This window comes from Hyperolius riggenbachi, chromosome 3 (genome assembly GCF_040937935.1).
Source record: "Hyperolius riggenbachi isolate aHypRig1 chromosome 3, aHypRig1.pri, whole genome shotgun sequence".
Taxonomy (NCBI): domain Eukaryota; kingdom Metazoa; phylum Chordata; class Amphibia; order Anura; family Hyperoliidae; genus Hyperolius; species Hyperolius riggenbachi.
Window position 1 is genome coordinate 312,534,015 of NC_090648.1, and position 17,438 is coordinate 312,551,452.

The following is a 17,438-nucleotide window of genomic DNA, read 5'->3' on the forward strand; positions in this document are numbered from 1 at the left end:
TGCCTATTTTACCTTATAGTTCGCTTCAGTGCTCCCAAATAATCCGCCGCATCCCCGCCGCTAAACGAGGGCTGCAGAGCCCCCAAATCCCCCGAGCAAACATCCACGACTGCGCTGAGGGGCAGAGCTTCCAGCTGTAGCTCTGCCCCTCCTGACGTCAATCACTGCACTGATCGCCGCCTTTCCCCGCCCCTCTCTGTAAAGGAAGAGTAAGAGGGGCGGGCAGAGGCGGCTATCCGCCGCGATTGACGTCAGGAGGGGCAGAGCTGAAGCTGAAAGCTCTGCCTCTTCCAGGAAATGCTGGCGGATTGCCCCCCGGGCGATTTGGGGGCTCTGCAACCCTCGTTTTGCGGCAGGGACATGTGAAATCCCTTATGCGGCCCAGCCTCATCATGACTTTGCCTCCTGCGGCCCCCAGGTAAATTGAGTTTGAGACCCCTGCTGTAGAGCCTATTGTTAATTTCCTTACCCCTTCTGCTTTGACATGCACAGAGTTGTCATCCTTCTCCCCTCATCCACTGCAACAGAATGTATCACTAGCCTGTAGGCTATCGCCATTTCTGTACAGCACCTGGGCCAAGGTATCAAGTGCAGATGACAATAATTGTGTAGGCTGTTCTAACCAGGCTACTGTCCTATTTCAGTGGCTCGTTTTACATAAAGAAAAAAAAAATGTTTCTACTTTACAAATTCCTAACTGTGCATGACTATTCTAATCATCAATAAGCATGCTTCAAGATTCTGGTTATACTAACCAAAAGCATACCCGAAGTACTATGCAGAACAAGAGAAAACTATAATCATAAATTTATATGAACTAAATACAAAAAAATATTTACAATTTTTTATTACACAGCTGTGTCAGAACTACAAATGAAAGCAGAACAGAGTTTATGGCTCAACTGTATGGGGATAAAATCCGGGTGCACATTTACAGAAGTGGCAGTATCCCTTAGGGCCCTGCCACCGGTGAGCATTGGCAATGTTTCTATGAATACCTTTGTAGTTTGGCTGATTATACATTTTTATTCCTATAGAGCAGTGGAGCGGGAGAGAGAAAGAGAGTAGTACTGCTCTGTGGTTATCACTAGAAATGGTTAATGAGATGCAAATAATTCCAACTTGTTGCAGATTTATGCAAATCCAACTGTATGCAAAAGCAAAATGAAAGGAGCGCTCTCTGGTGCATTAACTTTTTTAATATACTTCTCAAATGAATAAAATTGCACTTACAAGATGCAAGTAGATATAAAGCATATTGCAAAGAACGTCAGCGTCTAGAAATTGTATGCAGCTTGAAAATTGACTAATTGATTCCTACCAAGGTGGAATTTAATTGGTCTATTTTCAAGCTGCATACATTTTCATGCAAAATGTGCATAATCCTGCATCAACTCAGAATCACTTGCATCTCATTGACTAATCCCAATTGATCCATAGAAAGAAAGAAATCATGATCATTGCCTTGACCCCAAGCAGCTTCATGCTAAGAATTCTGGAAATATTTATATAGCTACCCCATCCTACTAAACATGGTTGAATTGACTGGCTATAATTAAGCCAATTGGGATTTAACTGAAGTTGCATATCCACAATCTCAGGGGAGGTTTTAATCTCATGCTGTTGATCATAGTTGTGATACAAACATAAGGGCTCAAACCCACTAGAAGCCTTTTCTAAGCACTTGCGATTTGCAGTACTATAGGCGATTTTTATAAAATCATATTGCTCAAGTGGGATCACACCCACAGCATTACATTAGCAAGAGCTTTTCAAATTTAGCAGATATCCAGAGCTGAAAGACCTGTAGTCAAGTGCTTAGAAATGGCTTAGTAACATACTGGTAGTGGGTTCCAGCCCTAAGGCAGATGGGGCAAACCTAGAAAATACAAGAATTATTTCATGTAATTATTTAGCAGTAAGTAAAAAATGCTTTTATACACAATGATAAGTTCTAATTGCATTGACGATAAAAGTAAAAATAATAATCTGTGTATAGGATTCCTCCAAAATTTGGATCAGTTGAACAGTTTGCAAGGTCCTAAAAAAAGAAAAAATGGACAAAAAATTACAAAATAATACTTATGTCTTTAGAGTGTCTTTTATTATTATTTGTTTTTTTTTTTTATTTGTTTTTTTTTAAATTAGAATTGCTACCTAAGCTTCAGACATGGCTTCACACAAGCTCCGCTGTCCACTATCACCTTCCTTTTTTAATTTGGGAGGGAAACATCTGGTATTACTCGCAGACCTGATTTAGGATGGGCTTGTGGATGGTTGCCCCTCAGGCAACTGTTGTGTTGTTTGTGAGTACCTTATTTCACTTTACAATCTTTGCAATATGGACTGGCTCTCAGTGTCTGTGTGATGAAAATGTAGATCTTATAAAATTATAAAATAATCATTAAAAGAAATTAGAATCCCTTTATTGTAAACTCCAAGGGACCGGGCCAAGTGGTTTACCACAGTAATCAGGCAGGAGCTTTCACAGGAAGCATAGGTCTCACCAATGGATGCAGCTTGTGGTCTCTAGCCCATACACCAGCCAGTGCTGAGAGTAACATGCATATAGCGAGCCCGCCCACAATCATGGCCCATGGGTCTCTGACTGATGTATGAAGCATGTGTCCGCCCACATTCCACTATAGTCGGATACAGAATACCGTTGAGGCCGAAAAAAGATTTACTATAACAGAAGTTGTATTACATCCGGGTTTACTATACCAAGAGTTACTCTCATATGGCACTTGGCTGGGACCTACACATTTAGGCCCATATGCAATTCACTTTTTCTCCTGAGTTTTCTCCTAGAAGATACATTTTCATTTTCTCTTTGAAACAACTTTTCAGCACTTTCAAACTGAAAAAGTGCCAAAGAGTAGGTGAAAAAGTATTATCAAAATTATAAAGAGTATTTTCTTGCCTGCTGGTGGTTTGAAAAGCACTATAATCACTAGAACTAAGCAGAAAAAGTTAATTGCATATTGGCCTTAGTTTACGCGTACGTTAAAAAGGGGCGCTGGGAAAAAAGGGCGCCGGGTTTTTAACGATAAGCATGGATAACGTTTAAAAATGTATTGTACTGTATTTCGTTTAAAATTAATGTTTTTTAAAGTTATAAATCATTAAATAATGTGCATTAAATCGGCAATTGTAAAAACGTTAATCTTTCGTTTAAATACTGAAACGTATAATAACGTTAAATTTTTTTTTACTAAGTAACCCTCTCTGTACCTACCCCTAACCCCTAGACCCCCCTGTTGATGCCTAAACCTAAGACCCCCCCTGTTGGTGCCTAAGTAAAGCTCCCTGTACCTACCCCTAACCCCTAGACCCCCCTGTTAGTGCCTAAACCTAAGACCCCCCTGTTGGTGCCTAAACCTAAGACCCCCCTGTTGGTGCCTAAACCTAAGACCCCCCTGTTGGTGCCTAAACCTAAGACCCCCCTGTTGGTGCCTAAACCTAAGACCCCCCTGTTGGTGCCTAAACCTAAGACCCCCCTTTTGGTGCCTAAACCTAAGACCCCCCCTGTTGGTGCCTAAACCTAAGAACCCCCTGTTGGTGCCTAAACCTAAGAACCCCCTGTTGGTGCCTAAACCTAAGACCCCCCTGTTGGTGCCTAAACCTAAGACCCCCCTTTTGGTGCCTAAACCTAAGACCCCCTGTTGGTGCCTAAACCTAAGACCCCCCCTGTTGGTGCCTAAACCTAAGAACCCCCTGTTGGTGCCTAAACCTAAGACCCCCCTGTTGGTTTTTTCGTTTAAAAATAATGTAAAAAAAAGTACTGTTTTTCGTTTAAAAATAATGTTTGAAAAAAAATATTGTACTGTTTTTCGTTTAAAAATAATATTTAAAAATGTATAAATCATTTAATAATGTGTAATCATGAGAAGCAGTAATAAAACATTAAGTCTCCGGGCGCCGCTTTTAAAACGTTATTTTTCACCGGCGCCCTTTTTTCCTATCGGGCGCCCATTAAACGATATTTATTATAGGAGTGAATGGCGGCGCCCGATTTGTCCACTAGCCTCAGGCGCCCGAATTTACTGTTTCCTTAGTTTACTATCCCCGAAGCTTTACTATATCAGAGTTTACTATAATGAGATTTCTCCATTTTTTTATTATTTCTTTTTTGCTTTTTCCTGCCTGGGACAACACATTCACCCCTATTAACAGTTAACTGTGGAGTTCCAATCATAACTTTCAGTGTTTGGTGCTAATTTCACCAGACTTAGCATCATATATTCCCAAGGAGAATTTTTTGTAATGTAAAACACTGAGAATTATTGTATTTTGGTTGCTTAAGCTTACTGAGCATTACTGGTTTCCCTAGTCCTCCTATCCAATAAAGTGCACTATTAGGTCTAATTCACAGTGCTCAGTTGTGTTGCAGAATAGTTCTGCATGTCAACTCACTGCCCATACAATTCTATGGACCTGTTCACAGTACTGCACTGGAACGGATCATGCTATTCTAACTCACTGCATACAGGCTTTGCATTAAAGTCTATGTTCAGTCTCCATTGCGGTTCATACACATTTTAACATGACCACTATGCCACTGACCACTGTGAATCCAGCCCAATTCCTACTTATTATAGGTCAATTACTAATTATAGGTCACTGGCATTGTCATCTTTGAATAAAAACAACATATTCAAGGAATAGTCTGTTACTTTATTTACATAACAAAACTAAGTGCACTTTGGGGGAGTCCACATCTGTCTGTATGCCCAACCAATAGACTTTAGTATATTTATGCTGGGAATACACAACGAGATTTTTCAGCAGATTTACTGTTCGATCAAATTTCCGATCGATTTTCTGAACGTTTTTCAGATCATTCATTCACTTCTATGAGAAATCGATCAGAAAAACAATTGAAAATCAGATAGGATCTGTCGGAAATTATCGATCGAACCATCTATCTACCAAAAAAAATTTCATGGTGTATTCTCAGCATTTTCAAAGCTGGTTAGAGTGTCAATAGTTCAAATCTTGACGTATTTGCAAACACAAAAAGTGTCCATACATCTCACTCTAGGTTTGGAGTGCACTGAACTGCAGACATTTTGTTTTCTTCAATCTTTTAAAGCATTTTACAATCAATGGAAAACAGTATTTAAAGGTTAATTCCAATAATTGATAAAACCAGGGTAATACTTATACTTAACATAGACTGAAGTTCTCCTTTAATAGTTACATCCTGTGGAATGTATAAAATCACTCACCGGAGTAGCAACACGGAAGTGATATTCACTGTCATACAGATGGGCTACAGGAAGGATCCAGTGATGCTGAAGACCCTAAATGATACCATAACACAACAACGAATTGTGATTTTTAAGGAATGTATTTGGTAGGCAAGTATGGCGACACATTAAATCTTTTCATCAGCATAGTAAACGTATACATAAACAGTATATACTGTGTAATATTAAAAAAAAAATAAACTGAAAAATAGCTATGCAAAGGTTTGTGTATTTGCAAAGAATTCCAGAAAATATCAGATTCAGAGAGCTCGGCAATCACGTGGTAGACGATAGGCTAGGGGTAGGGAACGTATGGCTCAGGAGCCAGATGTGGCTCTTTTGATGGCTACATCTGGTTCAGTTAGGGGTTGATTCACTAAGATACTGTAACGATTGGGGAATTATTTCCGTGGTCAGCGCACAAGATGCGTGCTGACACTGCGGAAATCCTCCACAAGCATATAAAATAACAGAACCCAGCTATGGTGCTATGCACCTGTAGAGGGAAATTCCCACCGGCAGATGGAGCTGTGGAGTGCAGAGGAATAAACCCTCTGCACTGCCACAGATGCCAGATGGGAATTGTACGAGGTGAAGCAATATAGGGCAAGATAGCCCTTGGAGAGAAAGATAGAGCACAGAGACAGAATGTATGGGTGTCCACCAATCTAGTCGCCACCCGGCGACGGTGAACACACAACAACGAAAACCAAGTGGGAACGCAATCGCAAGAATGGCGATTGCTAATAGCGACACCAGACTGAGTAATACAGAGCAAAGGAACAGAATAAAGACAGAACTGATAACAAACAGTAATCAAACACACAAGAGCAGACAGGACTAACTACACGCGGTCACCACACGTTAGGTGCAATAGCGACAAAGCGCGTGAGCGGCACAGTCGCCACATGAGAAGCGCAATAGCGACAAAGCGTACCAACCCTGACTAACCAAAGAAACACGAAAACAAAAGAGAACACGAACGCTTGCTAAACGGTTACCTCACCGAGGCGACAGCAAGCGTTTGTTCCAGACAGACAGACAGATAGAGCAGCCAGTAGCAACCGCTGCTCTGGCTACACTCCTAAGGCAGAATACAGAAGGAACCACCACCTCTACCGCTAGGGCGAATGCGATCCCAACAGACAGAACGATTTCCTGTCGACCGCCGCTGGCGACAAGACAATCGCAACAGATAGACAGTACAAAGCAATACAGGTAACAAACAACTTGACTATGCTAACAGGAATGCTAGGGCACTCCCAAGGAACTACTCTAAGATAGCAATATTAGCAAACAGTAAGCGAAGGGCTGAGACTCCAGGTAAGTAAGCAGGAACAAACCATCATGACCAGCAAGGAATTCTGGGAGGAAATGGTATTTATACTGCAAGCCATCAGAGGAAGCAGCTAAGCAATTTTCATGACAAGTGGATGCAAATTCCTCACCAGAACAGCAACTCTGCAGCTTGCAGAGTGGAGACAGGTCTCTTTTCCTGGGACCTGCAGCACTCAGACCTAACAAATGGTCAAAAAGCTGTCTGCCTGTGCAGACAGCAGAGCAGATCATTACAGATACACTGGTCAAGCAGCGCAGATGAGTGTGACAGCGCAAGTAACATTTTCAAAGTAGGCATGCTACTGCTGTAGCATGCACTACTAACTTACTCGCGCTGCCCCCAAAACTAACAGCTGCTCCAATTGTCCCACCCTCGAGCCAGTCAGGTACAGTTACTTTATAGGACGAAATCCCCATGCTTTGATTGGCCCAAAAGGCTGCCTGTCACTTGACAGGCAGCCTATTGGGCCAAAGTGCGGGGATCTTGTTCTACAAAGTGAATCAACCTCCAAGTCAGCTAGCTAATTGTACAAGCTGTTAGTCGGTATTTCTCCTGTCTGGATCTTTCGGAAATTTCTGATGTTGTCGAAGACGTATCTGACACTTACGCTGCCCGGAGGATCAACTTTGTACACATCACCATGGCAAACAGGGACGTGAGCCCTCTGTTGCGCATTCACACTGTCACAGTTTGAGACATATTGTATGGCTATCATGGAATTACTTTTTAAAATATGTGGAGTTTATGGCTCAGCCAAAAAGGTTACTGAACCCTGGGCTAGTGCCATAACTTTTTCACATTTCTTGCTACCCTCATTACAAAGCACAAAGCATTTTTCATTGCCCGGCCAAGCAGCCAGCACTGAGATATGGAGCAACTGCAGAGTGGAATTTGTATACTGAGTCCCACTTTAATAATTTGAAGAGTGCTAGCAAGAGTATGAAACAATTTATATCCAGATATCTCTTGGTGTCTGCTGTTCTATCAGTAATGCTACAGATGGTCAATAAGATGCCCATAGTTCTGGTTTGCATGCATATTGTCTGAAGCCATGTCTGAGCCATTCAAATGCACTTCCTATCAATTCTAATTGGCCAGGCTGCATACATACAATTTGCAAGAAATTTGCTTACAAGCTATGATTATTTGTATCTCATTGACATTTTCTAGTATTGATATTTAAGATTCAAAGTTGAAACATTGGCCTCAATTCACTCAGCTTTATCAAACACTTTATCAAACGTTTGATAATTTACCTCATGAGTAAAATCTAATTTTGAATTCACGAAGGTGTTAAAATTTGTTGAACGTTTTATCGATAAAACATTCGATAAATATATAACACCTTAGTGAAATCAAAATTAGATTTAACCCATGAGGTAAATTGTAAAACGTTTGATAAAGTGTTTGATAAAGCTTAGTGAATTGAGGCCATTGTGTCCTTTGTAACAACAAAAAAGCCAGTCTCTTGGGTCTAGAAATTGCATTCCGCATTGCCCATATAAGGTTTGCAGATAACAGGCAAGTATTTAGATTACAAATTGCATTTGCTAACAGATTGCCAATGTCATGTCTGGCAGTGCTTCAGGGAAGGAATTACCGTACTCTAAAAATTGTAGTACAAGCAAACAAATCAAAGCAGTCCTGAAGAGCAAAACATAACAGCTAAAAGAGAAAAAATGTAATTTGCTCCAGTGCAGTAATGTAAAATGAATCATAAGTCACTACATCTACAGAATAATATATTCTAGGTGTGCTTTACAAGAATCTGCAATACATGTAAATGAAAGTTATTTGTTTATTGCTGGAAAATGTGATAGAATTGGACAAAAAAACGTTTTTTTGTTTGTTTTTGTTTTTAGTATACAGTTTTAAACTTAAGACGTGAATCCTTTTATGTAGTAAATACATAAGACAATAAATACATTTTACTATAATTATATTTTAGAGTGAGATATATAATATTGCTTGAAAGAGTTGCTGTTATAAAGAAGTGGCTGTATTGCCATTCTTGCAGATTTTAAAAAGTAAGATTCATTGCTGAACGAAAAAAAAAAAGTAAAATCATTGCATCCCAGCAAGTCTTTGATAGGACACTCTCCAACGTACACTCCTCGTTCCCCCATGCGATGGTTTATTCTTATGGACTAATGAGAACGATCAGTGGACAGTTCAAAAATGTATTTTCTCACTAGGGGTTTATTTGAATACTGATTGGTCCACATGAAAGACCAATATAATTCCCTGGCAGAAAGCAGCTGACCCACATGCCACAGGGAAGGAGAGGGGAGGAAGCACACGCGCGGTGGTTACGGGCGGCGTACGGCGATCATGTGTATGCATGGCAGTTACACACGCATGGGGGGGCTCTGCAGCGAGCAAGATTCTTGAAAATAATTGGAGGATTACTGATAATATAGATGCAAATAAAGTTTTTTTTTGTTATATTTATTAGTGTTCTTATTTTAAATAAAGTACTGTAATAACCATTTGTTGTAAAAATCCCCTTTCATCTATCTGGGCGGGGCTGGGTATTTGGATGCCCCCTTACAATTAAAGTGGCACTCGTGGCCACGGAGACAGGATGCAGAGGCAAGGAGGATGTGTCACTGGAGTGCGGAGAGGTGAGTTTGCCACTCTGCAGTAATGAGGTCCTCCTTATTGGCACACGGGGGCAGAGGAAGTTGCCTCTGTAGTCTTGTGGGTAATCTGGCCTTAGTTACATAATCAAAATAGACCTTCAATACCAATAATACAGTTGCCCTTCCAGTAATGCTGATAATATAATGCACCTGGTTTTTTTTGGATGGTAAATTGGGGAAAGAATAAAAGAATAAACCCACACAGACACACTATAACAGGGCACAGAGATGCTTATTGTTTGTCAGTCATGTTTCTCAAACAAAACATCCAACTGAAAAATGCTTCCTCACCACATTCCTAAACTCCTATTTATTACTTTATATTTATGTATATACTTTATTATTTATTACTCATAGTGATGTTGCATTCCTACATTTAGTGTTGAAACCACCATTTAAATTAGGATGTCCATGCATTAACTTCTGAGCTCATATTTACGATTATTTATACCTGTACTATATTCTTGATATTCCTGATCTTTTTCGGATTATCTTTATAAAACTTTTACTGACTGATGGTATTTGCAGTCACATTAGGTAACATTTCAGCTTATCCCAGATGTTCCCCCTCTTCAATGCTTACAACAAGTGACCCCAGGGTTATAGGGTGTTCACACTGTACTACCACCGGCAGAGCATTTGGCCTTAGAATCATTTTGGGATGTTGGAGAAAACTAAAGTGCACAAAGAAAGCCCACACAAACACAGGGAGAACATAAAAACTACACGCAGGTGGACCCTTTTCCAATTAACTTTTTCCTCTAAGTTTTCTCCCAAAAAGGACAATTTTTCATCTCATTTAAACATAACTTTTCAGCACTTAGCTATTGAAAAAGTACTAAAAAGTAATATCAATATTTGTCATATTTTCTTGCATAATAGGAGCTTCAAATATATTTTATTGGTAAGGTTTGGAAATATCTCATTGCAGAAAACTAAAAAAAAAGTTAATACGATATATGCCTTGGTGTTCAGACCAGGGATTGAACCTGGTACTCTAATGCTGCCACTATGCCATCATGCTGCTCATTGCAAGATGTAGTATCCACTGAGCTTCTGTTTTAGTATCCACTGAGCTTCTGTTTTGTGTAGACATGCCAGCAAGATTGTCATTTTTACAAACTCAATTCATTTCTCAGATGTGACTATCAACAAATCAATGCCTAAAGAACAGTGGGCATCTAAGAGGCTATGATGGCATAGTGTAGGAGTAGGAAAAATAGTGTCCGATTGGTTCTGTATTACTGTGCAAGTCACACAAGTAAGGTTTTGTAATTATCTGCACAGACCTTTGGCAGCGGTGATACCATACTATTCTTTCTGAGGAAAAATCAATATTTCATAGACTGTTACAAAGCATATTAATTAAACTCTACCTATTGATCAGCAATGAGTATGATGAATAATACACAAATAAAGTAAAACTGAAATAGATTTTCCTCAACAATGAGAACATTTCTTCATTTTATGTATATATATATATGTATATGTATATATATATATATATATGTATATATATATATATATATGTATATATATATATACATATATATATATATATACAGTATATCTATCTATCTATCTATCTATCTATCTATCTATCTATCTATCTATCTATCTATATATATATATATATATATATATACAGGGTGGGCCATTTATATTTATACACCTTAATAAAATGAGAGTGGTTGGTGGTATTAACTTCCTGTTTGTGGCACATTAGTATATGTGAGGGGGGGGGGGGGGGACTTTTCAAGATGGGTGGTGACCATGGCAGCCATTTTGAATCCAACTTTTGTTTTTTCAATAGGAAGAGGGTCATGTGACACATCAAACTTATTGGGAATTTCACAAAAAAACAATGGTGTACTTGGTGTTAACGTAACTTTATTCTTTCATGAGTTATTTACAAGTTTCTGACCACTTATAAAATGTGTTCAATGTGCTGCCCATTGTGTTGGATTGTCAATGCAACCCTCTTCTTCCACTCTTGTCTTATGTGTATATATATATATATATATATATATATATATATATATATATATATATATATATATAGCCAAGCTGAATTATTGAATTATGCTACCCTTCAACAATGATGTCTTTAGCAAATAACCAATGATTGTTTCTTTAAAGTGGACTTTTACTCATTGCATAATTGTGTTCCTTTCATATAGTTTATAGTACATTCCTCAGCCAAATACTTTTTTGTTTTGTTTTAATACTCTAATTCCCTATAAACTAAACACGCCTCGCCCACAGCTTTTCACAGTGCCTTGGCATTTTCAGACAGTAGCAAGGGCTTATGGCCCATACTCACGAGGGACTTTTGTCGCCTCAACACGCGGCGCGCGCGTGTTGCGGCGACAGGTCGCCCGTGAGTATGGGCCGTCGCACGCGCGCGCACCCCGAACTGTCGCCCGCCGCTCATGTCGCCATGCGATTGAAAGTTTCAATCGCATGGCGACAGTCGCCACCGCACCTCCCCCGCAACTGTCGCTAGTCCGCGTGAGTACGCGGACTAGCGACAGCAACCTCCATTGTATCAAATGGAGCTTCCGGCGGGGGGAGGAGGAACGTCGGCGACAGCTTCCGCCTCGCCGCTGGTCCCTCTTCCGCGTGTGTACGCGGAGGGACCTGGCGAGAAGCTGTCGCCGGCCTGTCGCCCACACGCTCACGTGTGCTGGCGACAGGCAACATTTGCAGCCCGTGAGTACGGGCCTTAACAGGAGCAGGAGGAGGGGGAGGTGTTACTAGCCATTGATTTCAGAGGCAGAGGGGGGGACTGAATTTACTCATAGGTAAGCTGATAGCATCTCCAGCTCCCAGCCTGTGATAATGTGACTAGCAGAACATAGCTGCCCTCATATCACATGAATAAATATTCATACACTGTTGATGCTGTTCGCAGATAGATATGTTGTGTAAACTATCTAAACTTTAGATAACTTATATAGACAAGTTACTTGTTTTAGTTAGTTTTTCATCTCGGATCCACTTTAAAGTAAAACTGAGGTGAGAGTAATATGGAGGCTGCCATTTTTATTTCTTTTTAAACAATACCAGTTGCCTGGCAGTCCTGCTGATCATCTGGCAAACAAAGTCACAACCCTGAAAAAAGCTAATCCAGTCAGACTTCAGTCAGCGCACCTGCTCTGCATGCTTGTTCAGTGTCTATGGCTAAAAGTTTTCAAGGCACAGGATCAAGGCAACTTGCATTATTTAACCACTTCAGGACTCAGCCTTTACCCCCCTTAAGGACCAGCGCTGATTTAGAAGATCTGTGCTGGGTGGGCTCTACAGCCCCCAGCACAGATCAAATAACAGGCAGAGCGACCAGATCGCCCCCTTTTTTCCCCACTAGGGGGATGATGTGCTGGGAGGGGTCTGATCGCTCCTGCATGCGTGTGGGTGGCGGGGGGAGGGCACCTCAAAGCCCCCTCCACGGCAGGATTCCCCCTCTCCCTCTTCTCCCTCCCTGCCCCGGAGATCGGAGGCTGCACAGGAACGGATCTGTCCTGTGCAGCCTCTAACAGGCTCCTGCCTGTCATGTGACAGCGATCCCCGGCCGCTGATTGGCCGGGGATCGCTGATCTAGTACAACGCTGCTACTGTTAGCAGCGTTGTAAAAATGTAAACAAAGCAGATTATTTCCACTTGTGTTTACATTAAGCCTGCGAGCGGCAGCTCGCAGGCTATTCACGGAGCCCCCCGCCGTGAATTGACAGGAAGCAGCCGTTCGCGCGAGAGGCTGTTTCCTGATTAATTAGCCTGCAGCGGGCGACGCAGATGTGCGTCGCTGGTCCTGCAGCTACCACTTTGCCAACGCGCTTTATGAGTGTGCGGTCGGCAAGTGGTTAAAAGGAAATAAATTTGGCAGCCTCGATATCACTCTTACCTCAGGGTTCCTTTAAATGTATTAAAGGACAACTGTAGTGAGAGGTATATGGAGGCTGCCATGTTTATTTCCTCTTAAACAATACCAGGTGCTTGACTGCCCTGCTGATCTATTTGGCTACAGTAGTGTCTGAATCACACCAGAAACAAGCATGCAACTTGTGTCAGAAACACCTGATCTGCTGCATGTTTGTTCAGGGTCTATGGCTAAAAGTATTAGAGGTAGAGGATCAGTAGGACAGCCAGGCAACTGGTATTGCTTAAAAGGAAGTAACTATGGCAGCCTCCATGTACCTGTCACTACAGTTGTCTTTTAAGGCCTCTTTCACAGTGCAACGTTAAAGTCGCACGTTAGAAAATGTTCCAACGCAGACTAACGCACAGCAATGCGAAGTCTGTGCGACATTCACAGTGCACACATTGCGTTGTGTGTAACGTGTAGCAATATTTAGAAAGTGCTGCATGCTGTGCGTTTAGCAATACATTTCCTGTGTTATGTGTGTTGCACATGCTCAGTAATGTTTTGTTTTGTTTTTTTAAATGTAACGCATGCGCCGTTTTCGTTCCATCAGTATGCAACGAAAACGGCGCACCAAGAGACACATAACGTAGTACAAAATAACGTCCAATTTTATAACCTACATGCGCTGCGTTAGGGGCACGTTGTGCGACCTTAACGTCACATCAAACGCAACGTCTTAGTGTGAAAGAGCCCTAAAACCTCAGTCTTGATAGATTTTTTTGTACCTGACTTGCTTCTGGAGAATCATCTCTTTTTCTCCTTTTGTAAGTGCCTCGGTTGCAGATATTTCCCAGCGTCATCTTACACTGGTAGATGATCAGTGGTTCTTTAGTGCTGAAACAATAAACAACCAGTTTACAATACACGTGTCATGATCTGTTTTCGATGTTTTTTTTTCTGTTGGCTTCCATCATTACTATTGTGCCATCTTCTCCCCTGACAAACACACGTTAATAACATTATTGATTTCAGGCAGAATATATCCGTTTTATTTGAGTGTCTAAAATTACTAAACTATGTCATTTACTACCTTGATTTTTTTGCACCAAATCACAGTGCTCTTTCCCATATACAGGGACTTAAAGAAACGCTTGCTACTTAGCTATTGCAGGGACCTTGCCGAACAATTCTGATAGGTGGAGACATAATTAGGGAGTGGCAGGTATGTCACATGTACCAGGTGCCACATCTGCCAGGATATCAGATATTAGCAGGGAAAAAAATAAATTAAGACATTGCAAAGTGAGAAGTTAAAAAAAAGAGGATGGATCACAAAATAATTGATTACTACTGTAATTTGTTCATGGTGTTTGATCCTCTGTGCAGGTTAGCATCTTTACTGCTAGGAGTAAAGACACCAACTAACAATGTGATAGGCTAAAAGGATAGATAGATAGATGGATAGATAGATAGATAGATAGATAGATAGATAGATAGATAGAGCTTGCATGACAGTTGTCAACAGCTGTTATTCCCCACAGTGCAACAAGGTTCACAGACAGACTGTTCGGGCCATGACAAGGACAATGATGTCACACTATGGGAGGGGTTTCACCTCAGTGTCAGCCATACAGAGTCCTGGGTGATCTATTTTAGAAAAGGTAAAGATTCCTCATGGCAAAAGAGGATATCTGCTACTGATTGGGATGAAGATCAATTTTTCATTAAAGTTCCTATTTAAACACAGATTAGAGGGAAAAAGGGTTACAGGACACAGGAGGGGAAGGAACATTGGTCTATAGACACGCTTTATCAATCATATAATTACATAATGTTAGTGAAGAGATTCCTTAGTTTGAGAAAAACTTGGCAATTTAAAAGCAGTTACCATAGCACTGAAACTATTACTCCATTTTTCAATCTTGTACATGATCATAGAACTGAAGTGCTTGTAATTTCAGCATAATTTCAGCATCAACTTTATTTATTGACATTACTTTCATTATCTTACCATTTGAATTTTAATATGTTACTGGATATACAATTGCAAGATGAAAAATATTAACAGTAAAATAGGAACATGTAGTGAGAGTAGGACAAGTTTTATATATGTTTTTGTTTTTTGTTCTGTGTTTTGTCTTATACACTATCTGCACAGAGTTTGTATGTTCTCCCTGTGTCTGCCTGGGTTTCCCTTGGGCACTCCAGCTTCCTCCCACATCCCCAAAACATACAGAAAAGTTAATTGGCTTCCCCCTAAATTGCCCTAGACTATGATACATACACTACATGATACATACATAGACTTATTACTGTTGTAAGGATTAGAATGTGAACCCCTCTGAAGGGCCGTTGAGTGACAAGACAGTATATTCTGTACATCGCTGTGGAAGATGTCAGCACTATATAATTACTAAATAATAATATAGGCATACCCCTGTCATGGAGCTGTGTACAGATGCTAGTCAGGGCTGGATTTCTGCCAAGGCTATGTAGATCATGAATGATAATAGGCAAATTACAGAGCTTTCCTTTAATATGTTTTTACTTCATTACCATGAAGTAGATACATACAGGGATCATTTATCTATTTCTAATAATAAACATTGTTGGGAGGACTTTTGACTTTGTACATGTTGCATGACCTCTTTATAAACAATTATTATCAAAAGGGCCGTAGGCCAGTAAAAAAAAAAAGTCTAGGAGAACCTTAGGTGAGAATTAATTGAGTTCAGAAAATAAAAAAGAATTAGTATTGCATAAAAAATAAAAAATATTCTGGTACAATAGGAAGTCTTATAATCAAAGGGGTTCTGCCATGGGGATGTAAATTTGCTTCAAATTATGAAAATGTATTTATGGGCTTATGGGAAAATGAACATATATAAAAATAAATAAACTCAAAGGACTAGTAGGTGGAAAGCGCTATAGAGATAATTACCCATTTATATGAAAAGGGAAGGAAGAAAAGGTGAAAACTTTTATTGAATGTTTACATTAAAATGATCGGGAAATTAAACCTACAGCAATATGGAGCAAGACTAATGTGAGTTTTTCTAGATTTTGAAAAAAAAAACATATAGATCAAATTACTGCTTATTTCAAGCCAACAGTCAGCAATGGGTATGTCCCCTTGAGCAGTTGCTATTATAAATCTTGGCTTAGAAAAAAATACGTAAAAGCGATTCCTTACGTAAAAAGGCGATTCCTAAGGGTATGCTGCAATTTTAACAAAAAAAAACTCATCCCTTAAATTACGGACACATGAATTATACAGGTTTTGTGTCTAGTTAGATGAATTTTAGGCACTGGATATGTGTAAACAGCCCTAGAACCAGAGCATACCGATTTTTATAATACCTGTAGATTTTTATAATAAACAAATTAATTGCCACAGCTCCTGTAAGTGCATTTCCTTGCATATGGGGCACCTTTCAACAATATAGAGACAAGGGGCAAAAATTGCCCGTGGCGGTAGTCCCTAAATACTTGACCATCTTACCCACATAAAAGATAATGGGTGGGGCCAACCCCAACACTATAGTACTCCTAAAATATATCTAAACACATATGGGTTTCCAGCCGCCTTAATGTGCCAAGTATCAAAATGTATTAATCGGTTAAAGAGAACCAGAGACGAAGCACCCTCATGTATTTTATTACATTTATCAGTGGGAACATGACAGTAAACACCTACCCTGCTTTTAGTTTTAGTCTTCTCAGTCTAATCTATCTGTTATCAACTGTGATAAGAATCCACCGACTGATTCAGTCAAGGTTTGACCTGGAATCATTATAGCTGAGTCACTCTTCTGTGGAGTCTTTTCAAGCCCAAGCCTTCCCCCTCCTGGCTCAAATTTCATGCTTTACATACTGAGAGCTGTGATGACATGGGAGGGGCTGCTGCTACAGGAAAAATCTCTGTCTAACAGACAAGTGTGGCTGTGTGATCTGTGTGCTCTGTCTGTGCAGCCTGTCATTATTATCTACTGTATGCAGTTTCATTACTATGAGAGACACTTCCTACAGGCAGCCACAAAGCATACCAGAATATGAAGTTGAAAGCACACAGATGAAAGCCTACAGCAGCCCTTCTTGTCTATAGTCTCATATAGCCTAGACAGCACATCCAGAACACCTCATAACCTGGAAACAGAAGGAATATGAGCCGGCGGCCATATTGGATATTTCCTGGAGCAATAATGGATAAAAAACACTCAAAAAGGCACACCAGAGTGGCGAAATTATCGGGTAGAGCATTTATTCTTTACAAGCTATCAACTGATATGTTTATTTTGTGTGAATCGTTCATCTCTGGTTCCCTTTAAGGACATACAAAATCT

General features: G+C 40.2%; 1 protein-coding gene across 1 annotated transcript in view; it reads right to left on the reverse strand.

The window, feature by feature from the left end:
* Positions 1-1,448: 1,448 nt before the first annotated feature.
* The window catches only part of MYRFL (myelin regulatory factor like), a 133,328-nt gene continuing 117,338 nt past the window's right edge, over positions 1,449-17,438 (reverse strand). The window contains exons 23-25 of the mRNA XM_068273651.1: positions 13,881-13,989; positions 5,232-5,306; positions 1,449-2,041 (exon numbers count right to left, since the gene is read on the reverse strand). Of these exons, the coding sequence (XP_068129752.1) occupies positions 1,955-2,041; positions 5,232-5,306; positions 13,881-13,989 (271 nt within the window). The 3' untranslated portion in view covers positions 1,449-1,954. The remainder of the gene's footprint in view (positions 2,042-5,231; positions 5,307-13,880; positions 13,990-17,438) is intronic.